Genomic DNA, 23,286 nt, shown 5'->3' with positions numbered 1-23,286 from the left:
ACAGGAGCTGGATATGGCTTTCTCCAAGAAAACGTGATCATGTCACAAGGGAAAATGTTCGGAGGGCCGGCTACGTGCCAGGCAGTGCTGAGGACAAAGCGGGGAGGAGGGGGGAGAGGCAGGGAACAGGCGTAGATAACAGTAAATGGTAGAGGCCGAAAATAGTCACAATATAGGCAAGGCACTTTCCGTGTACCAACTCTAACCCTGCCGCTCCTTTGCAACAGACATTCCTGCTATTTTACGACAAGGGAACTGAGAAAGCCACCCAACCTCTTTGAGCCTCAAAGTCAGCGGTAACCCAGTAAGAGGCGGAGGAGATGGGATCTGAGTGCACAATGACTTCAAAGCAAACACTACAAATATTCAGAAAAGAAACTGGATCCTGAAGAGGCAAAAAAGCAAGGTGGGCGCTGGTGAGCAGGGTGCAGGGGATAAGGGCTGGGCCACTGAGGATCAGCTATCCCCTCTCCTCCCCTTGACCCCAGGCCTCCCCACCCCCTGCCCCAAAGCTGGGGCTCCCGCACTGCCCTTCTCCTTTCCCACCTTCCTTGCAGGTCCCGGACTTTTATTCTGACGTGCAAGTCAGAAGACCTTGTGAGTATGTAAAATAAACCATATAGGTTTTGAAAATTTCCCTCTGGAATCTTACGAACCTCATTCAATTCACTAATTGTACCTGCAAAGCCTTTTAATATTTATAAGATGTCTGACTTTCTTATCTCTGTAGCATATGATCAGGATGCCACAAAATCAAAAAAGCAGCACATACTTCATTATTTTGAAAATGTAAGCTCAGATTTACATGGGAGAGGGGGGCCTCTCTTCCCCTGCCGCCCCCCCACCCCAACTTAGATCCTACTGGAAAATTATATAAATTAAGAACTACCACCAAAAATAGTAACATACAACCCTTGGATGGGCTTTGCCTTTGTTTGCTCTAGTGCAGTTGGACATCCCAGCAAAAAATTACTTTATTTTGCAAACTAGGAAGGACAGAAAAAAAAACAGGAGAGTAAGCACCCAAAGGCCAATTTCACTTGGAATTTTGGTTTAAAGCACTTAATGCAATTCAAATCCATGAGCATAGTGCATCAGGATTGCAAGTAGCAAGGAACTAGGAGGAGATATAAGATGTTTTGTAAAAAGAGACATACTTCCTATTTTAGGGACTATGTTTACATGCCTGAAACCACTGAAAATCTATACAAGGCAGCATATGTATCAAACAGCATTCTATGAATGTACAAACTCTGGCAGAAGAGTGAGTTCTAGGTGTAATCAAGGAAGATCATGTCTCCACAAAACAGGAACCACCAATTTAGAGTAAGTTTTAAAACAACAGCAACAACCTCTTTTAACTAAAATGTAGCTAAACTGATTTTCCCCCAGATCCACCTTCAGAAGAAAAATGATTAACACTAAAACAGGCTGATACAGGTTGATAGCAGTATACTTTTGGGGGGGCAGGGGCTGCACTGGGTCTTTGTTGCTGCGCCGGGGCCTTCTCTAGTTGTGGTGAGTAGGGGCTACTCTTCATTGTGGTGTGTGGACTTCTCATTGCGGTGGCTTCTCTGGTTGCCAAGCACGGGCTCTAGGCGCGCAGGCTTCAGTAGCTGTGGCTCGCGGTCTCTAGAGTGCAGGCTCAGTAGTTGTGGCGCACGGGCTTAGTTGCTCCATGGCATGTGGGATCTTCCTGGACCAGGGCTCGAACCCGTGTGCCCTGCATTGGCAGGTGGATTCTTAACCACTGCACCACCGGGGAAGTACCAGCAATAGACTTTTTGAAAAACTGTAAGAGTTCCTGAGTTGAGACAGCAGTCCAGTTCTTCTCTAGGCAGCTGGCTGTTAAAGTTCAGGATGACAACCCCAAGGACCCTCAACACCAAACCCCCCAAAAAGAAAGTTACCTTTTGTAAAATATTATTCAAAGTTTAAAAAATTATTTCCTTTAGAAGAAAATCATTTTGCTTTTAAATATTCATCTTACAATCCTCTGGTTAGTTCCTCCTATACATTTTAACAAACACTAAGGGTATGTTCGCTTTCTTATGAGAAAGATAAAGTCAAGTCATTCAGTAAGCTAATTATGGAAGTTAATTAACTGGTTTACTGAGAGTGAATAGGAAAAAAAAAGTGGCATCCTTTAAACAGCTCAAGCTATCCATCTGCACAAATAGCATGGGTGTTTAAACACTTGGGGATTAACAAACAGAACTAATGGGTTGGGCAAAAAGTTCACTCGGGTTTTCTGGAACATCTTAAGGAAAAACTGAAATGAACTTTTTGGCCAATCCAGTACTTTCTGGAGTTTCCCTGAAGCTTCCCTCTTACCCCTCTTCTACCCACTGCATTTCTAAATTCTGGGTTCTCTCAAGATCAAAGTGGGTACATACTTTTCCAATAGAAATTATATTACAAACATTGGTTAGATGTAAGAAAAATAGTTTAAGTAATAGAACTAGCACTTGGGTTTTGTCACAAATGGCATATTCTCGCAGTTTGCTGATTCTCAAACTGGGAATTATCTGTACACACTTCTACGCTTCACATATTTTCATACTTAAAATATTAAGTATCACAAGGAAGGCAGAGATAGCCACATTTTCAATCAGGTTTAGCTTCTAAGGAGTGAGAGTTGGAGAAAGAAAACTACTGGAGCAGAGTTAGATCACTACAGACTTGCTACTTCTCGGATAGCTTAAAAAATTAATTTGTAGCTTAAGAAGCAACTGCAGAGGTACAATTGTAACCAGCTGTAGAGTTGTAACAAAGCATTACAGCATATTTTTAAGTATTCTCTCAGCCGTACTGCATTTTTTACCAAACCCAAGAGGAGTGTAAATAAAAGCTAAAACCATGGCCCAGAATCTAAAGAACAAAGGGAACACACATTTTTATCATGCAATCAATAAAAAAACAGGCAAGGGTTTTCAAAACCTGTACTTTTTATGTGGCTAATTTAGAAGGTATCTATCCCCTGCCAGGCCTCTCCTCTCATAAACATCACATTGCTATCTTGCTTTTGTAACAGAAAAGGAAAATCAAATAATTAAGAGAGAGAAATGATAAAATAAAGCCTAAGGTGAAAAGTAGCTGCTGTTGTATTAAACAGAGGACCCCATAACACTCACGGGTAGGGCAGTGGTTTTAAAATGAAAGAAAATTAATGTCAAACACATAGCTAGTGAGAAGGAGCCACACAGCACAGGGAGATCAGCTCGGTGCTCTGGGACCACCTAGAGGGGTAGGATAGGGAGGGTGGGAGGGAGACGCAAGAGGGAGGAGATATGGGGATATATGTATATGTATAGCTGATTCACTCTGTTATATAGTAGAAACTAACAAACCATTGTAAAGCAATTATACTCCAATAAAGATGTTAAAAAAAATGAAAGAAAATTAAAAATAGGAGAGATCAGAGGGAAACACATTTTAGAATGGGAACCTAAGTACATAACTGTAAAACTATCTCTCGGGCTAAAAGACAGACATTATATGGAATAATATATGGGCAAAATAAGATTTTACTATGAAAAGAAAATGGTGGAGGAAAGTATTAATTTCTGACATTAAATAAGAAGGGGCTGACAACACAGAGCAGTATTTTTCATTTAAAAAAAAAAAACAATAACAAGACAAAATAACAAGAAGGTAACAAATGAAAAATGGTGCAGCCTCCCCAAGTTACACAACTGAAAATAAACTCTTAAAGTGTATTTGAAGTGCAGGAAAAAGTATTAACGAAAGTGGGGCAATATATTTCCACCACACCCATGACCGTGCTCCCAAACAGGCAAAAGCAACCCAGCTCCCGTTCAGGACACCAGGCTGAGCTGGACACATTTCAGGTGTTTCTTCCTCAGAGGGTGGCAGAAAGGAACACAGAGACAGCCCCTCCTAAAAAGGCTTACAGGCTGAGAGGGAACCTTCAGCTGAGCACTCTATCTAATTATTAAATCAGCTGGACAAATTATTTCAATTTCTCCACAGGACAGAAGGTTCACCCAGGAACTGATCACCCTAAGCCTTTATTCCAAAGAGTGGAGCAGGAACCCTGAGATTTCCTTCTCATCCATCACTCCGTCCTGGCAAGGCACCCACTGGGGAAGCTGGGAGAGCTGATTCCTCAGTGAGAAGGGCAGAGCTGGGTCCCAGATTTTTTTTTTAAATGCACCATAAGGACTTTCGATGAGTTTTTGGTACAGTTTTCTCAGTCTCTCTAACAAGAGGCTAAGTGACTTGTCCAAAGTCCCACAGCTAATTCCTGGCCAAGAACCCACCCTTCCTACCTGCCTGCCAGCCCTGCCACTTCCCACTTAACATACCAGGCAGGGCCTCTGCTCCACTCTGTTGTAAAGGGTCCTTCCTTTTCCACGTTTGGAGTGGTAAAAGGAAAACTAAACCAGTATTTCAACTTTGCTTTAAGACCTGCTATTTACAAAATCTCCCAGACTCCTTTGGCATTCTTAGCTGACTCTGTACATGCAAAATTCCTAACAGGTTCATCTTTATACTTATCACAATTGCCCAGTCTCAGAGAAAGGTACTTTGCCTGCTTCACCATCACCAAACCCAGCAGAACTCATGTCCTAAATTCACTCCCAGCCCTCACCTACCATCTGCTTGGTATCTTACAATGTGAGCACAATTTTAAAGCATGCTCAGGTTGGAACGAGCATCCTGCTTCATAATCCGCATGCACTCAATTTCAGAGGAATATTACACGTTTGTGGTGAACATAAAAACATAAAGAAATCAATCATATGACAAAGTTCATTAATATTATAACCTTAAAGGGCTCAAACTCAAACAAACTCATCTTATAGATTAATTACAATCCAGGAAGTCAGCACCATTTTTTCTTTCTTTTTTTTTAAAAAAATTTATTTATTTATTGGCTGTGTTGGGTCTTCGTTGCTGCGTACAGGCTTTCTCTAGTTGCAGCGAGTGGGCGCTACTCTTCATTGTGGTGTGTGGGCTTCTCATTGCAGTGGCCTCTCTTGTTGTGGAGCGTGGGCTTTAGGCGCACAGGCTTCAGCAGTTATGGCTCGGGGGCTCTAGAGCACAGGCTCAGTAGTTGTGGTGCACGGGCTTAGTTGCTCCGCGGCATGTGGGATCTTCCCGGGCCAGGGCTCGAACCCGCCTCCCCTGCATTGGCAGGCGGATTCTTAACCACCACTGCACCACCAGGGAAGTCCCAGCACCATTTTCAAAAGCATCGTGTTATTTACACAGCATGCCATTAAACCAAGTACATCAGTAAAACTGTTTAGGAAGCATTTTATTGCCATTTTGGTTTTTCTAAAATGAGCGCAGTGAAGCTCTGGTGTCATCTAGTCAATTAGCACATTTTAAGAACCCACTACCAGCTGAACTAAAGCACATTAGCAAATACAGTCACACTACATTAAACTCTGCTGTATCCTTTGCTTCTGATTTGCAGAGAGAATGCACTTTCCTGGCAACTTCTGACCCAGCAAAACTAGATGGGGGCAAAAAAAAAAAAAACCACTGCAGTGCCTCAGGCGTTTTAACCAGGGAGGCCCTAAATTCAGCTGAAGAAGTTGTCCAGCTTCCTTTCAGTTTCCCTGGTTGAGGCCTCTCCTCCACCTCCCTCGGGCCCCCCAGGGCTTGCTGGCTGCTCCAAATGCTCCCAACCCACCAGTTCCTGCACCTGAACTTTGCCTTCCTTTCTTCAACCAAATCTCTTATTCTCAGTATGCTTTTGTCCCTCCACAGACCAATTATACAAAAGGCCCAGTCACTAAGCAACAGGGATCCAAAGGCTACATTTTCTCCCTTAAAAAAAAAAAAAAGCAAGCATTTTATTTAGTTTTGAAATCATGAATGTGCCAGAAACATCAACTAGATTTTCTGTCTTCCCAGGGCCCTGCCCCAGAAAACCCAGACCTTGGTGTGAGGGACAGAACAGAAGACAGGCTGAAGGGCACAGGGTCAGCTGCGCAGAAGTTGCCCAAGACTGGACTAGACCTGTTTTTCTTCATTCCCTCGTATGCGTAAAATGTTGAAAGAGAATGCTAATTTGGTCAACGTGGCCTACTTTGCTCTTATCCTCTCACCACTGGTACCCACCCCTCTGGGTCCCTGCTAACTTCCCATTAACTCTTTCCCCTCCCCTTTCCTTCCTCCTTTTGGTCTCCACCCACCCACTTGTTGATTCCTCCTTCCCCTCTCTGCTCCAATATTTACTTTTTGATTTTTTTTTTTTTTAGTAAAACGGCTCAAAAAACAAAGGCTGACATCACGTAACAGAGACAGAACGGCTGTCCATCCAGGCAAAACAGTCCACGTGAGCACCTGCTCTATGCAAAAGCTGTGGTCTGCACCTCGCGGGGTCTCCTTTTCTTCTCTCAGAGGTGGCCAGGAAACTTAGACAAGGTAAGCAACTTTATGAGGTGTCAGCTGCACATGAACCTGGGCTGCCCGACTTCCCAGCCCAAGCAGTTCCCTGTACCTGCCGGACGGGGGATGCCTCCTCCCTGAGATCTCAAAGCCCCATGCCATGGACCAGCCCCGGTACACAGCACGCCACGCCAAGCCCTCAAGAAGCCTCATCTCAGGGATAAGCAACCCCTGACCTGCCTCCAGGCCCTCAAAATTCTATTCCTGAATCACATCCTACTAAGTGGGCTCCAGATTTGGACCACATTAATAAACTCTGGAGGGCATGAATAGTACTACTGAACTCAAGTCAGTGACAGCAATTTTTTGAAGGGATAAGTGTCCTTAGAGCCAAGAACTATCAAAATGCAAAGATACACAATTAATTTAAAATTCACTTTCAATTCACAAAGAGAACTATTGAGTCATTTTAAAAGGAGGGAAGAGGGTCTCCGGACAAGGATAATAAATTGCAAAAAGCAATAACAACAAAAACCTGGCTGCTTTACAATGAAAAAATTAATCATTTAAAGAACTCAAGCCTCTAAGCTTGGTTTGGTCCTGAAGGTACAAGAAGAAGTCGTTTGTTCTAGGTAAAAGCCCTATTATATCCTAATTAAGCAGTCCTTACAGCTTCATTCAGCAATCACCAGAAGTATAAGGGCAGAATGACATTTAGTATGAATGAAAGCATTCACTTGAGTGTACCGCATCTTAAAACACTTGATTACTTTTACTCACTCTGTACACACATTCACACAGCTCACCTTGTTCCACAAATGAAGAGGGAAATCACATGATTATATCTCTTGTGGCTCATTTGGTAAAATAGGCTGTTCATCGCTAGGAAATTTTACATATAATAAACATTCTTATGTTTCAGCTGATATTGAATATTAAATCTGTGATAAAGATACTAGGGTAATAGATTCAAGAGAATTCTGTAAAACAGTGTCTTTATTTCAGCAGCGTCTGGATACAATGGTGAAAATGTTGATTTGCCTATGGCCAAGCAAATATAGATCAAGACTTTAAAATCTGAGCGTAGGAAAAGCATGTATCATTATTTTTCTTAAAGATTTTATACCCACAAAATCATAATAAAATAAGGTAGAAAGAATATCCTTGATAATCATGAACATACAATAAAACTTGAAAAAACAACTGATGTTGTAAAACGGAATAATCCACATAATGGTTTAAATTCAGAGACTACAACTGATGTCTGAGATCCATTGTTCATAGTTCCTAATTTCCTAATTCTCTTGTTTCCTGATATACATGCATGAATATTGGTCTGTACAAATAAAGCGGGATTAGATATGTTCGCAAGCTGCCAGCACTATGAATTGAAACGACCTTTGACATACAACAAAACATACCTGTACCTCAGAGAAAAGTGAACTTTGGAAACTACCTTTAACCAAAGGTAAACCTTAGTTTCTTTTTTTCCAGGAAGATAAAGGGAGGCCCAAGCTAAAATAAATCTAATAGAAGCTGCTAAACAGACAGGCCTCTCTATATGGTGCAGGAAGAGAGGGAGGTGGCACCGGCCCCTTAGAATGGAAACCGGGGAGATGCGAGCTACCCGCCCAAAGCCAGGATCCTTGATTGCCATGACTGCTTCTGAGAGGGCTGCAGTTCGTACTGCAGTTAGAGTAGTATTTTCAAAAAATCTTTCTTTCAAGTATTCTTCTCAAATGATGCCTAGTTTTTAACTTTAGAACTGTAATTGTAAACCCCGGTGTTAACCAACTGCTATTTAAGCTACGGTGGTACTAGTGGTGAGCAGGCAGCCCAGCATTAATCGCTTTCCTTAGTGCCATCTGCTGCGGCCCTTATGACTGGAACTTCACATGGCTTTATAATCACTAAGCTTTGGAGACCATTTCTAAATCAGCTGTTGTAAACTTAGGAACACTCTTGACCCTGGGGTTTTCCTGCTTCCTGACACTGGCAGGGACCAGGTTTCCACTGGCTCTGAGTCTTTACTCTGGCCGCATCTGGACTTCCTGAACTAGTCGTAAATAACCAGCTGAAGCCAAAACAAAGCAGCTAGAAATATATCATTTTAAGATAGACATGAAATACAACTCAAAAAACATGAAAACTTATAGATTACCCATGTTGACATTTACTAGTTTTTAAAGATGTCTCACTGCAGGCAATAGGTTGGGCTTTTGTGAAAATCACAGATGTCAATATAACTAAGTATAATTTTAAAAGCCCAGAAAATAGGATTTCTAAGACTCCCTTCAGCCCCATTCCTTCTCTTTCCCTCTAATCCTTCTCCTTTTCTTAACCTGCCTATTTCTATTCCTGGCATCACTACTTTCTGTCACCCAAACAGAAAACTTCAAAGCCCGCTTCGAGCCTGGTCTACTAATAAGCCTCTGCCTGCCTGTACTCAGCCCACAGGGGCAGCTTCGTGGGGACCAGGCTGCACTCGGTGAGGGATGCCTGCAAGAGCTCACAGTTAGGTTTCTGTGGCTCACTTTCTGTCTGCCAAGTGGGGATCAAGAGAGAATATACCTCAAAATCTCCCATGAGGTTTAAATGGATATAATGCATATAAAACGTGAAGCATCATGCCTGGCACACAGAAAGCCCCCAAAGCATGTTCCCTACTTTTATCACAATTCCGATTGTCACTCTTCAGTTTCCAACCTTTAGTGGCTGTTGACTGCCTACAGGATAAAACTCATTTTTCTAGCAGACGTACTACTTACTGTAGCATAAAGAGTACTGACTCGGGTCAAGGCAAAAAGTGAACTCAAACGCTGTCTCCTTATTAGCTGTGTGATCCTGGAAATCACTTTACACCCCCGAGCTCCCACAGGTACCCTAGTGGGGGAGTTAACAGCTGTGCTGGGTTCAGTAGTATCTCCCCCCCACAACAAAATTCACATCCACCTGGAAACTGTGACTGTGACCTTATTTGGAAACAGGGTCTTTGCACATGTAATTAGTTTAGGTGAGGTTGTACCGCGTTAGGATGAGCCCTAAATCCAACGTGATTAGTCAGCATCCTTAAAAGAAAAGGAGACCAAGGGACACACAGGGGGAACGCCAGGTGAAGACGGAGGCAGACTGGAGCCAAGAACAGCAAGGAGTGCCGGCAACCACCACCAGAAGCTGGAAGGAGCCTCCCCGAGAGCCTTTGGAGGGGGTGTGGCCCTGCCGACACCTTTATCTTGGACTTCTAGACTCCAGAACTGTGTGTGAGAGAATAAATCTCTACTTTTTTTAAGCCACCCGGTTTGTGGTAACTTGTTTCAGAAGTCCTGGCAAACGAATACAGTAGCTAATAGTTAATGTTTAAAGACATTTGCCATAGAAAGTGGTTATTCCGTGGTCCACCCAAAGAGACTGAGGCTGAGAGGAGCTGCTGGTGGGAACTCAGCCCCACGTAGTTGTGCGTCCAGGCTCACTACCACCCTGCTGCTATACCCACTCCTGAACAGAATTAGACACAATGGATGTGACTGCGCGCAATACTGCTGCTCACATAGCAGTCGAAACTGGTGGCCATAGCTACACATACACCAGCTCCCTAACCTGCTGGACCTCCAAGTCAAGGGTCAGCAAACATGTTCTTTAAGGGTCAGATAGTAAACATTTGATGCTTTGCAAGACAAGGCAAAATTGAGGCCTATTTAACCATTAAAAATGGAACCTTTAAAAAATGTAAAAAGCATCCTTCGCTCAAGTGCTATAAACAAACAGGCACCCGGGTGGGTTGGACTTGCAGGCTACAGTCTGCAGGCCCCTGCTCCATCTCCAAGCATCTCCACTGGTGGCTCCACAGGCCCTAGTGTGCAGGTCATTTTACACTCCTTCCTGTCCCTTGCCCCACTCCTGTTGGCAAACAGCCCCTTCTGTCTCCTCCTCCCCACTCCCACAGACACTGCCTCAGTTTAGGATTGCACCAAGTCTTGCCTGAATCACTGCAAGAACTCCCCATCTTGCCCCACCCTGAGCCACCCTTCACACCTGTCTCCAGGACCTGCGCATCTAAAGGGCAGGCCCGACCACATCAATACCCTTGTCAGATCTTCCATGATGCTCTCCCCATCACCTCCAGCAGCACATCAAAATCACGTGAGGACCTTTCTTAAGGACATCAATGTCTAGGCCACACATTCCTGACATTCAGATTCAACAGATCCAGGGTGGGGCCCACATACAGCTGCAACCACTCCAAGGCTGACTGTTCCAGGCACCAGAATTTAATCCCTGATTCTTGGACATATGGTTCCCTCCGCCCAGAACGCCCTTCCCTGCTCTGCCTCCAGGCAAATTTCCAACTGCTTTGCAAAACTCTTCTTAGACTGAGACGGGGAGAAGCCACCCCTGAACTCTCCCGTTCACTCCGCGTAGTTAATCATGCCTCCTCTGTCCTACTTCACACCATGGCACGTGCCCACGACTGCATGAGTCACGCTGTACAGTGACAGCTAACTCACCCTGTCAGCCTCCCTCACCGACCTGAGCCCTGGGCTTACAGCATATCAGCTTTCATATGCTTATCAAAGCTATGCTAAAGCGGGGCTTCCCTGGTGGCGCAGTGGTTGAGAGTCCGCCTGCCGATGCAGGGGACACGGGTTCGTGCCCCGGTCCGGGAGGATCCCACATGCCGCGCGGAGCGGCTGGGCCCGTGAGCCATGGCCGCTGAGCCTGCGCGTCCGGAGCCCGTGCTCGCAACGGGAGGGGCCACAGCAGTGGGGGGCCCGCGTACCAACAACAACAAAAAGCTATCCTAAAGCATTCCCAAGATCAGCCACGCACCTTCCATCAATGTTCCTCCAAAAGTCAAAATACAATTATCTTTCAAAGGGAAAACAAGTGCTACCACCCAAATCTCTAACACAAACGACAGCAACTCTCCATCCTCTGGACTCCCACACACTCTTATTATACAGGCACTAAGTCAGATCTACCTCCGATTTCAATTTTCTGCACACACATCCTCCCCTCCCTCATGGAACTACATCTTCCCTGAGGGCAAGCACCTCCTGTTCAACACCTACGCTCAATGCTTTGGGTATCCAAGTCACTCAGCAAGGTGAATGCACTCACTCTGGATCATATGCTTTGAATGAAGCAAAAGGGACCCCAGTAAAAGTATTATCATGAAAGCTTACTGAAGAGGAAAGAAGTGTACGATATACAAGTTTAAACACCAGGAATCAATACAAAGTGAAACCTGAGGTACATAATATTAATTTTTCTGGCACATAAAGCATTTTCAAACTTCCTCCCCGCCGCCCCGATGAATTTTAGAAAGTCATTTCATAGACACTTAAGTCTAAGACTTTTAAATCGCTCACATGTTAATGACTTCACCCATAAACCATATCCAGATCCTATCTTTATTTCCTGTACACATTTAAACCCTGTTATCCATCATCATATCATTTGAAAAACAAAAACATTCTATGAATCACAGAAGAAATCTATTTCAGAATCAACCAAAAAATACTTACGGGAGTGCCTACTTCATGAATTCAACAAGCATTCATTAAATATCTACTATGCATGCACAAAATGGTGGAACCTCATACTAGAGGAACGTAAAAACTCTGATCCCCACATACTAACCAAGCAATGTATAGTCTCTGGCACACCAGTCAGCATTCCATCAGCGATGGGGACTTGGAAAAGGGCTGGGATACTCCAAGAAGAGCACTCGACCTGAGGCCTGACTGCGCATGTGTTGGGTGGCGGAGATGTGGACAGAACGCAGGAGCCTGTCGGTCTCAAAGCGTTACACTCAGGTCCTGATGGCCCGTGCCCACCCCCGTGCCACTCACAGCCTTCCTCACCTCAGCTGACGGAAACTCCATCCTTCGTGTTGGTGAAGCCAAAACCCAGAGTCACCCTTGATGACTCCTCTTCCTCTCAGGTGCCACATCCGCTCCCTTAGGAAAACCTGCAGATTCTATCTCCAAATCATACCTAGAGTGGGATCCCTCCTCACTGTCTCATCATCTCTCACCTGAATTATTAAGATTATTGGCTCCCCGCTCCTACCTTTGACCCCCTCCCCCCTCCCCATTCTATTCACAACACACCGACTGGACTAGGTCCCTTCCAAGGTCTATATGTACATCATTCCTTCGCTCAAAACCTGCAATGGCTCCCTTCTCACTTGAGCTTTTACTCCAAATCCTGACAATGACCTCTAAAGCCCTATAAGCCGAACCTTCTGGGACCTCATCTCCTACTCAGACCCTCTTAGCTCCAAGTACCTGGGCCTCCTCCTGCCTGGCCAGCACACACCCATGCCAACGCCTTTGCTCTAGCTGTATCTTCTGCCTGAGAAGCTCTGCCCCATACCTGCTTGGCTAACTCCCTCACCTCCTCCAGGCCTCAGCTGAAATCTCACCTTCTCAGGGAGGCCTCAACGACCACCCTTTTCATTCTGCCTCCTGCCTCCCCTTCCCCACTTGAACCGTTCCACTTTAATTTTTTCCCCTAACACATATCATCCTTTGACGTACATTACAATTACTTACTGTGTGTTTTCCCTTGTGGCTCCACCCTGCTAGAATGTAAACGCCACAAGGGCGGTGATCTTTGTTTTGACTACTGATGCAACCCTAGCATCTTTATAGTGCCTGATCTATGATGGGCACTTAAATATCTGTTGAATAAAATCAGGTTTATCTTTCAGAGGATCCCATGAATAAATCGAATGATGTTAAGCTCCCCTCTGTAAGCACTGTCTCCCTACCTGCTAAATAACATATAAAATTTCTTTATCAGGAGAGAAAAGTCACATCACAGTAAGAGATGTAAAGTTCTAAGAAAAGGAGCAGAAATGACGTGGACTATAAAACTCGTCCACGCTGAAGTTTAACCAAGCTACAAATCCAAGAGCAACAATGCAAGACTGGTTCTACTTCCGGACAGGAGACAGTACTAGAACTCAAAGCAAAGTACAGTTTGTAGGAGGGAAAAAGCCCGTCACACCTTCTCTCTTTGGTGGCCCTATTAATTACAACCTCATTGGGGTCGGAGGGAAGCTGCTCCAGAGCACCCAGCTCGCCTCAGCTTCGGAACACCTGGGAGCCCTCGCCCGCAGGCAAGAGGCCAGGTAGTCATCACTTTCACCTCCGCAGCACCTAGCAGGACAAGCCCTGAATGCATGTTTGCTGATCCAAACTAAACATGCATGACTCTTCTTTCACGTCAACTGATAAAGGATTTTCACACTCCTAGATTACACAGTCACGTAAGCAAAGAGAACGCTACTGAAACTAGCCTGAAACAAAGTCGAAATGTTCATCGTATACTTAGGAGTATTTTATTTTCAATGCAGGAACGAGCCTATTCAAGTCAACCGACAAAATGATACCTAGGAAGTCATGAACCTCACATTTACTGATGGGGGAACTGAAGCTCAGAAATGCCAGTGCTTTGTGCAAGGCCACAAGTAATTTGGAGGAGGAGAGGGACTGGCGACAGCAAACTGGTGACCCCACTAACACTGACGTTTATTCCTCTGTTACCATTTCTTCTGGTGTGCAATACAGGACAGCTGAGTTAAAATACAATGCTCAATTGCTATACCGATGCCCCCTTGCCCTTTCATACTTTGGCCTGCAATTCTGGTGGTAAAAGGCCACCAGGAGGGATGATAAGATCCCTGGAATTGCCTTTTAAGGGACAGTACCTCCCATTTTAAAGGTACTGTTTCACTTCGCAAAAATCAAGCGTTTAAGTGAGCAGCTACTAAGAACCATAACATTTGATCCTCACGATGACCTTATGAGGAAGTGTTCCCACTTTGTCAATGCGAAAACAAGGCTTACAGAGGTTAGAACAGTTTGCCCAAAGCTCCCCTCACATCACACACTGGTCGCCCAGATGCCAGGCTGGCCCACAGTGGTGAGACTCTGCCTGTGGGGCTCTAGAGCCGACTCAGCTCCCTCTCAGACCTGGGCCAGCCCCGTCTCCTCTGTGTAGCCCCGGGGGCTCTCAGCAACCTGGCACACAGCTTCCCTGCCACTAGTCAAAAAACTCCATGAGGGGACTTCCTGGTGGTCCAGTGGTTAAGACTCTGCGCTTCCACTGCAGGGGACACGGGTTCGGTCCATGGTCAGGGAACTAAGCTCCCGCATGCCCCTTGGCACGGCCAAGAAATAAAATTTAAAACAAACAAACAAACAAACTTCATGAGGATCAGAGTCCTGTCTGTCCCTCCTGCAGACACGAATCGAGTCTGTGCTCTGTAAACGCGGGATGACAGACAGTACAGGTCTTCCGGGTGCAGTCTCTCTAAACAGAGCTAAGCATTATTGTGGTGTGTGTGTGTGTGTGTGTGTGTGTGTGTGTGTGTATGATCATCATAAATTGATGGCAAATCGAATCTAACTTGATATTACACTTTGGTTTTAAAACACTCTGAGAGACAATACAGCAGACTTCAGCCTGAAAAGAGGGAATGTAGCATAAGAAAAGTGTCATGTTTGTATCGGTTGTTTGGGTTCCATACAGTCTTTGGAAATCCGAAGATGACCCGACAGGAGCCTGTGAGGAGGATACTTCTGAATAAAGAGCAAAGTCCAGCTGAGCCCAAGAGTCCTCAGAAGACCGTGAGTGGAAGTGTGGGTCCCCGCCTCCTTGGGCTCTGCGGTGACCGGCCTAACAGACTGGGCTTCCCGGTGTGATTCTCACGAGGGCTTCCGGCCTCAAAAAAGAAGCCAGAGAAACCAACGACACGGTGATGTGAGCAGTATCCCCACCTAGATCGTGACCAAGACTGTCGGTGGCCAGTCATGCTGGTGTTTTAACCAAGGAATTCGGTCACCTATAACAAAAGCCCCAAAGGTAACCTCGTCTTCACTAAGAAAATACAGCTGGGCCAAAGATTAAGGCCTGGAACTGACGTTTCCTTAAAAAATGGCTGGGGATGGAAGGAGGGGAGAGGAGAAATGGGTGCAGTTAAGACGGGGCTAAAGCAAAAAACATGAATGACCTCGGTTTCTAGCCGAGGTTTCAAAATAAGGATGAGCTTGTAAACAGCCCGCGTATTAGACCTTTTCTCCGTATTCCTGGCACCACCCTCTCAGGGCTATTTTTAGCTACAGGAGAAAGGGGAGCAGAGAGGGAAGGGCTCGCGGTGGCCCAGCCTCACCTCGCGTGCTCTGCCGGGACTCCGGCTATCTTTAATTAATGTCTGAGGGACATAAGACCGACCCTCCCTGTGCTGAAAGGAAGCACAATGGTGAAATTCTACCCCACAAGACTGATAGGCCCACTACTGGTGTACCATTCCTGAGGTCCCGGGGCTGTTTTCTGTTCAAAAGAAGGCTCCATCTGGAACGTTTACAGAGGGCAGTGAAGTAGACCCTGCCTGCATGTTTAATTTACAAGTACAGAAAACAGGACTGCCTTGTTTACTTATCTACTTCTGCATCCTCGCTTCACACAGGAAGTCTACATTTTACCAACCAATCACTTTTCCATGATTTTATACCTTTTCTCCGGAATACAATTTCCCTTCAAGTGACTCCCTCTGGCTATCTAGTCCAGATTCATAAACAAAGATGAAACCAACATTTCTCATCATCTAACGTTACATACAGCCCTTTCCCTTTCGCAACATTCCCCAAGAGATAAGCCTAAAGCTTTTAAACCACAACTCGCTGCCATTCAGATTAAGCTTCATTAAATAGTAGAGGTTAATCGAATCTTTGGAAACAGAACTGAATACGCTAGAAAACTGATAGTAAAATATATTCTATGTACCACCCCAAACTCAGCAAGGTCGGCATCATAAAGGCATACTGCAGGCAGGGGCGATAAAGAGGGAAAGGATAAAAGGCTACCATTTCAAGAAAAGACAAACAAGACCACAGGGTTACAAAGCTCACTGACAGACCTGTGTAGACTAGTTAGTCAGCGATCAATGAACTACCCATGAACAATGAATTTAAGGGACTCCTGTGAAGACAAAGCAAAATATGAAGAAAATTCAAACAGGTTCTGAATTCCACCCAGTGTACCTCAAACTACAGCAAACCGCCTTCTTCCCACACTCAACTCCATTAACTGAAAGAGGTCTGTTTATCTAAGACTTCATCAGTTGACCAAAAAAATCAGAATTCTAACCATTCCCTTTTCGCTGAAGGAAACACAAGGCTCTCTTCACTTTTGCAGAAAGTACTTATACTAAAACCATTATTAAGTTTAAGCGATGGTTTCAGTACTAAGTAGAGTCAGAAAATCCCAGTCCTCCATATTTGAGAGTATTTCAGTTTTCCACCCTCTTTCTGGAGCTGGTTCCTCACCAGCCTCAGATGTCCATCCTGAGACCAGTTGCATTTTCTTAATGGGACGTGAAGGTAGGCTGCAAAGCAGGTGGACGTCCTCACACTGCAGAACTATTACTCACTGGTTGAGTGCCTGGGAAGTTCTGTAGAGAGGGATCTAGCAGAACCTGTTTCCCCTCCCACTTTTTATCGCCTAAGCCTATATGGAGAGGAGATGCCAGGCGATGACCAAGAAAAAAGCAAACTATCTGGAAAGTATGTGAAAAGATCATCAATTTGCCGGGGAAACTTATGACAGGACTGACAGTTAAACTATGGCCAACGGTCCAGCCCTGCACTCTCCAATTAGAACCTGCAGCGGGGACGGAAATATTCCTCACCTCTGTTGTCCAATATGGGAGCCGCTAGCTATAAAACACTTGGAATATAGCTAGTGTGACTAAGGAACTGTACTTTAACTAACTTAAATAGTCCCACGTGGCTTGCAGACCCAGCATGGAACAGCACAGGTTCAGAACGCTAGGAAAGCTGGCTGATGGCAGCAGTCTCCTGGATAAGGAGGCTCAGAGGAGCCTAATGTTCCTGTCCTTTACCCCAGAATTAAGGGGGGAAAAACGAACTGACTCCCCTTAACTGCTTTAGTAATTGAAAAACACTTTCTAATCATTTTCTGACTCAACTGAATGTGGGTCTCTTAATATATGATGAGAACATGTAAAATTGTAAAAGTGGTGAAACTGCTTTCCTCTTACTGTAAACAATGAAGACTTAAGACTTGAAATAGCTATCTTGAATTTTTAAATTTCTCCCAAGTTGAAATATAAACTTTGGACAAAACACTTACAACAAAAGATTGTATACACTACAAAGATTTTCGCTTTTTTTTTTTTTGGCTCTCCTCTCAAAAGTCACAGTAAGGCCTCTGATATGATTACACTTCGAGGCCTTGGAGGAAAAATCAACTTGCAAACAAAATCCCCAAGTGCTCAGACTAAGAACGATTCATTCCAACAGCAACTGTGTACAGGGGGTGTGTGGGGGGGGAGGTGTTTGAGCCGCTCTATACAACCACGTGAACATCCAGAACTTGTTCAAAAAGCTTTAGCCTGACTAAAGCTCATCTGCATTCCTAAAAATGGCCAGCACCAGCATCCTTGATAAATGCTGGCTGTAAACAAATGCTTTTAGCCTCATGTACTGCACACTACAGCTTTAAATGGCAGGACATCCTAAAGACACGTCATCTGGGGACACAGGTTCCTTGTACCTTACACACACCAAGGCTACACCAGAAACAAACTACGTTGAATATCAACTGGTGTTCTTTCCGAAGTTCCTAAAGATTATGTCTAGTGCCCTTGAATTGTTTAAACAACGTAAAAATGGTACCGGTTTTAATGAAGGAAGTCTCTCAAATCCCAGCAATGAACAATTTTAGTTCTAGGGTTAAAAAAATAAACTATGTACATGGTTTAACAGGCTACATATAAAGTCAAAAAAGACCTTAGAGCAAACATCACACCTTTTCTAATAAATAATTTCAACGGCAGAGAACCTGACAAGACTGTGTGGTCTGATGACAGTAAAACCAGTGAACGGATGGATGGATCCCTGTAGTAGCCAGTCACCCGTGTGTGGCTGCAGGAGTCCGTCCTGGCTCCACCCTTTCAACTATTTACCAACAATTTGTACAAACTTAAAGAAACAGTTAAAAAAGGCGGCCAGCACTGATGTAACACAATGGAATTTAAATGTTAAGGTCCTGCATGAAAGGCTCAAAGAGCCAGTTGCACCAGCACCATCCAAAACCTCAAGGATTCACAGCAATTTATGCAAAAAAGCATAAGGAATGTAGATGCAGGTTCAATGCAGGTCAAAAGCGATATGGCTGCTCAAATAGCTAATTCAACCTTACACTGCACTTACAAAATGTAAACTGCCAAGAAAGTTACAGTTCTCTAAAACTAGTACTGCAGACGTTTGGGGTGCATTTTATCAGGGGCAACGCCAAGATCAACGTGTCTGAAGGAACCCCCCTTTGGTAAGTTAGAAGACTGTCACGTACTTGGAAGGGGAAGGACTGCAGCAGAGGAGAAGGAAGCTGCTGTCCCCTAAGGTCTGAAGGGCTGGCAGTTGGTGAGGAATAGACTTATTTTGTGTGGTTCCAGGGAACGGAAAGAGAATCAAGAGAGGCAAGTTTTAGTTCAATACCAGAAGAACAGGTCAAAGATCAGGGCTGTTCATAAAGGGACTGGCCCACACGTTAGAGCAGCGAGCATCTCTTACTGAAGGCCAGACCTGGTGGCCCAAGTTTTCCACCACCTCAGGAAGGGAGCTAGGTGACCCCCCTCTTCCCTCTCCACACTGAACAGAAGACACAGGCAAGGCTGCCTCCCTAACTCCACCCCCTCCCCGTTCTCCCTCACTCGAGGCATGCTATCAGAAGTCAGTGACCAACGTTAAGACAGGAATTACTAATTTATTTATTGCAGATTGTAAAAAAACAATCTGCAAACTTCAGTGCTTTAACAATAGTTAGGGACTCTAACCACTACTAACAAAACAAGCTCTGACAGGCAGCTAGGCAGCTAACTCACTGGGATACCAGAAACACTGCTCTCAGACACAATACTCAGAGATTCTATACATTCTACATAGCTTCCCTGCAACATTTTCCTAAATAATATTCTTAATTTCAGTCTGTTAATAGACTCCAAACTCAAAATGACCGAACCTAAAGAGATTAATTTTCTTAAAACTTCCTGAAATTAGAGTGAGTCTTCTACCTCATTTTACAAAGATTGCAAGCAAGAAGCCTGTGCAGGAAATTCCTAAGCTGCCCCAGCTAGTACCTCAGAGAACTGACCCTAATGTCTACCAACGCAGTGACTGAGTGGTGTGCAGGGGGAAAGCAGAACTTACCTTTATTCGCAAATATCCATTCTCCCCCCCTTATTTCCGCACTTCCGGAAACCCACGACTAAGTGACACTGCCAGTGTCCAAATGTATGCCTAACATGGTTTGGGTCCCCTTCTAATTCTACCCTAGACACAAGACTACAGATCCCGGAAGCTCATTACCCAACTATTCAAACTCTAAAATGACAACACTGTCATCATAAGTACTCTCAGAAAGTCCTCTGAAGAGTACCGGCGCCCTGTCTGCAAATATTTTAAGGAGGGAGCTACCGGCCCACAATCCGCCCTATGCTCAAGGCACCGCTTGGCTGTCCACATCCCTGCTGCATTCCCAACTTGTGGGATATTAACCTGAAACAGACGATGGTAGTTCTGTCAAAGTCACCCTTTCAGCCTGAACAACACATTCCACACCACCTGCTCTAAAGGCCAGGCTTTACCTTTCTGAACGTGGATGATGTCGGGGAAGTTGGCCAGGTGCCCCTGATACAGCGCTAACAGGTCCATGACGGGGTCCAGGTCCTGCCTGGGCTGCTCGGCGAAGAGCTCGCCGATGGCGTCGTAGGCATCTCCGGTGAAGGCGATGGCCTGGTTCAGGCCGGCCGAGAAGGCCTGCTGGTCCAGCTCAAAGGCCTGGCTGAGGCCGCGGAAGGACTGGCCCACCTTCTGATACTCCTTCTTGAAGCCCGTCACCTGCTTGCGCGCGAATTCATTGGCCGTGTGGTTGAGCTGCAGCGCGCTGTCGTCCATCTTCTTGGTGAAGCACTTGAAGCCGTCGATCTTGCTCTCCACCTCCTGCAGGTCGAGGGCGGCGGCGGGGGGTGTGCTCAGGGTCAGGAAGAAGTTGGCGCCCACCATCTCATCCTTCTCGGCCTTCCTCTTGCCCTGTTTCCAGGCCTTCTCGTCGGTGCTGCTGGGGCAGGTCAGGAAGTGCTGGAAGACATCACACTGAGCCAGCACCGGGTGGCTGGCCATGTGGTTCATCCACCAGATCAGGCCCTTCCTGCGCTTGGAGATGAAGTCCTCCTCGAAGCGGCCGGTGGCCTGCTTCTCGGGCAGGTGGGGCACCGAGATGACGGGGAACTTCTCGGCCAGGCGCGCATACAGCCAGTCGAAGTGCTTGTAGCGCCGGTGCACTGGCACCTGCGTGTGCGTGGGCACCAGCTTGTAGGAAATGTAGCTCTTCATGCCTTTGAACTTGGTCTGCTTGGTGGGGTCGTCGATGGTGCACTGGAAGGGGTAGGGGTTCTCCTGCCACTCGGGGCCGTAGGGCCCCAGCACCACGCACAGCTTGTCCCCGTCCTTCACGAAGCCCGACGCCTCGCCCAGCACGAAGGCCTCCCCGCCCGACTTGACGAAGGTGGAGAAGCGGTTGAGGTTGCGGCTCACGGTGGCCGAGCTCTTGGCCCCCGACGGGTGGTGCTGCGGGGGCGCCGAGCCGCCGCGGGAGCCCAGCGACAAGTCGGAGCGCGTGGACAGGCGGTAGCGGCCCGCAGCGCCGACGCCCCCCGCCGACGACGAGCCGTCGAGGTCCGGGTACGCGCCGCTGCCCAGAACGCCCGGCTCGTCAGCCACCGTGGAGCTGTCGTCCCACTCGTCGTCCCAGTCATCGTCGCTGCCCTGGCTGGCCTGGTAGCCGCCGCCGTAGAGCTGCTGCGGCGACGGCTGCAGGGCACCCCCGCCATACGAGAAGCCGGCGCCCGGCGGCTGGAAGGTGCTCGGCGGCGGCGCCTGCTGCGGTTGCAGCAGCGGCTGGAAGGCGTCGGGCGGCGGCTTGAAGGAGGCGGGCGGCGCGGCGGGCAAGGGCTCGAAACCGCCGGGTGGCACGTTGGCGTAGCGGGCCGGCGCGCCCGGGCCGCCGTCGCCCGCCGGGCCGGGCTCGGGGGCTCGGATCACCTGCACGTACGAGGCCGGGAAGAGGCCGCGGTCCCCGCGGCTGTTGATCCCCTCGAGCCAGCCCTCGATGTCCTGCTCGCTGCACAGGCTCAGCACCTCGTGCTCCCGCAGCGAGATCTCGCCCGGGTTCTCCGACCTGAAGTCGTACAGCGCCCGGGCGCGCAGCGCCATGGTCCCGGCGCCCCGGAGGGCTGCCCCCGACTCCTGGCGCCCCGAGCCTGGTGCCCGCGCCCTGGCGCGCGGAGAGGAGCCCCGAAGGCGGCGCACACTCCTGCGCCCCTGCCCGCCGGCCGCGCCCTCCGCGCCCTCCGCGCCGCTCGGCTCGTAGCGCCGACTGCCGCGCTGGGCGGCCGCCGCGGCCGGTTGGGGGCGGGGCCCGCGGCCTCCCACGTCCCCAGCTACGCTAATCCACGGCCGAGAGCCGCGCGCCAGGCGAGAGCAAGCGATGGCCGAGCCGCCGCGCCCGCCCCCGGGTCCGACTCCGTAGCTGCCACTGCCGCCTTGTGGCCAGTGACGCGCAGTGAGGCTCAGGGGTGAGAGCTGCGGGTGAAGGTTTCTATTCAGAAGTGAATTGTCTGAGACTTTTTTAGGCTTTTAAGTTAAAAAACGTATCCTAGAAAGTAAGTAAATGTCTGCATTGCTGATAAGCGTTCTCACTCTGAGCGCTCACTGAATACTCCTACAATGACTTAACCCATGCGTCTGTTAAAGCATTTTCAATGAATATTAGCGTTGCGCTAAGAAGAGAGACAGGATGCCTGTGTCGGGACTGTAGACGGACGGAGAAGCTCCCTTTCATCTTCTCCCCACTGGAGGCTTTTGGTCAAAAAAAGGAGAATGACAAGAGCAAAGTAAGGAAAGGCGCTGTGTTTGACCAATTAAGAGGCTAGGGGTGGTGTGGGGAAGGAGGCACTGGAGAGTTTACACTAAAAGAAGTGTGCATGTGTCCCTTCCCCCTCCCTAAGACACATGAATGAGACCTTAAGCTTCCGCGCCAGGCTGCTGGGTTCAGTCGGCCTCCTGATAATACCTACCTGTAAGACCTTGAGCAAGTTACTTACTGGACTCCTAGGTTTGCTGTGGGGATTTGATAATCATGTAATCCCTATTTATGTATGAGGAAAATGAAACAGAGCTTAATATATGACTAGCATTATTCGTGGTAAGCACAGTTTAAGTGTTTGCTGCTGCTGTTGCTGCTGTTATTGTTATTTTGGAAAGCAAACCTCTGTCCTCCTTCATAAAGATAATGGGCATCCTAAATTACGATCTTGGGGTATTTGCCCCAGGAAGGGTACCAGTGTTCACACCCCTGCTCCTAGTCTGAGATCAGTGACCATCCCTCTCCATTCATCTCTGTCTCACTATATTTATATTATTTTTAAGATACATAGATTAAAAATCACTTCCTGAAATATTAATCAACTCCAGTCTCCTAGAGTTGCCTTGTTTCACATCTTCTTTTCCTTCAGTGTATAGTTTGCCTAAAGCTTTTTCTTCTCAGAATCCCCTCTTATTGTCTAGCCTAATTATTCTTTTGAAGACACCTCTGATTGGGTGTTAGCATTCATATGTCATTAGTTTCATCCTGTCCTCTGACCCTTTTCAAGCAAATCTGGGAAACAAGCCAGAAGAGTATACAATTATCGTAAGAGCTGTGGTATTCTAAGCATTCTGCACAAAACCACCAACCCAGTATACCAGAATCACTCCCATAAGTGTTTATCCCTAATGCAAAACCTTAATTCAATGCAGTAAGCAATTTCTGAATTACACCATTTATAGC

At 46.7% G+C, this 23,286-nt stretch overlaps 1 protein-coding gene across 1 annotated transcript in view; it reads right to left on the bottom strand.

Moving 5' to 3' along the window:
* SNX18 (sorting nexin 18) overlaps positions 1-21,821 on the bottom strand; it is a 71,655-nt gene extending 49,834 nt beyond the window's left edge. Inside the window, 1 exon segment of the mRNA XM_067030972.1 lies at positions 20,045-21,821. Coding sequence (XP_066887073.1) covers positions 20,045-21,671 — 1,627 coding nt within the window. The 5' untranslated portion in view covers positions 21,672-21,821.
* Positions 21,822-23,286: the final 1,465 nt, after the last annotated feature.

Source organism: Kogia breviceps, chromosome 4 (genome assembly GCF_026419965.1).
Source record: "Kogia breviceps isolate mKogBre1 chromosome 4, mKogBre1 haplotype 1, whole genome shotgun sequence".
Taxonomy (NCBI): Eukaryota; Metazoa; Chordata; class Mammalia; order Artiodactyla; family Physeteridae; genus Kogia; species Kogia breviceps.
Note: the sequence above shows the minus strand (reverse complement) of the source record. Positions and strands in the feature narration are given on the sequence as shown.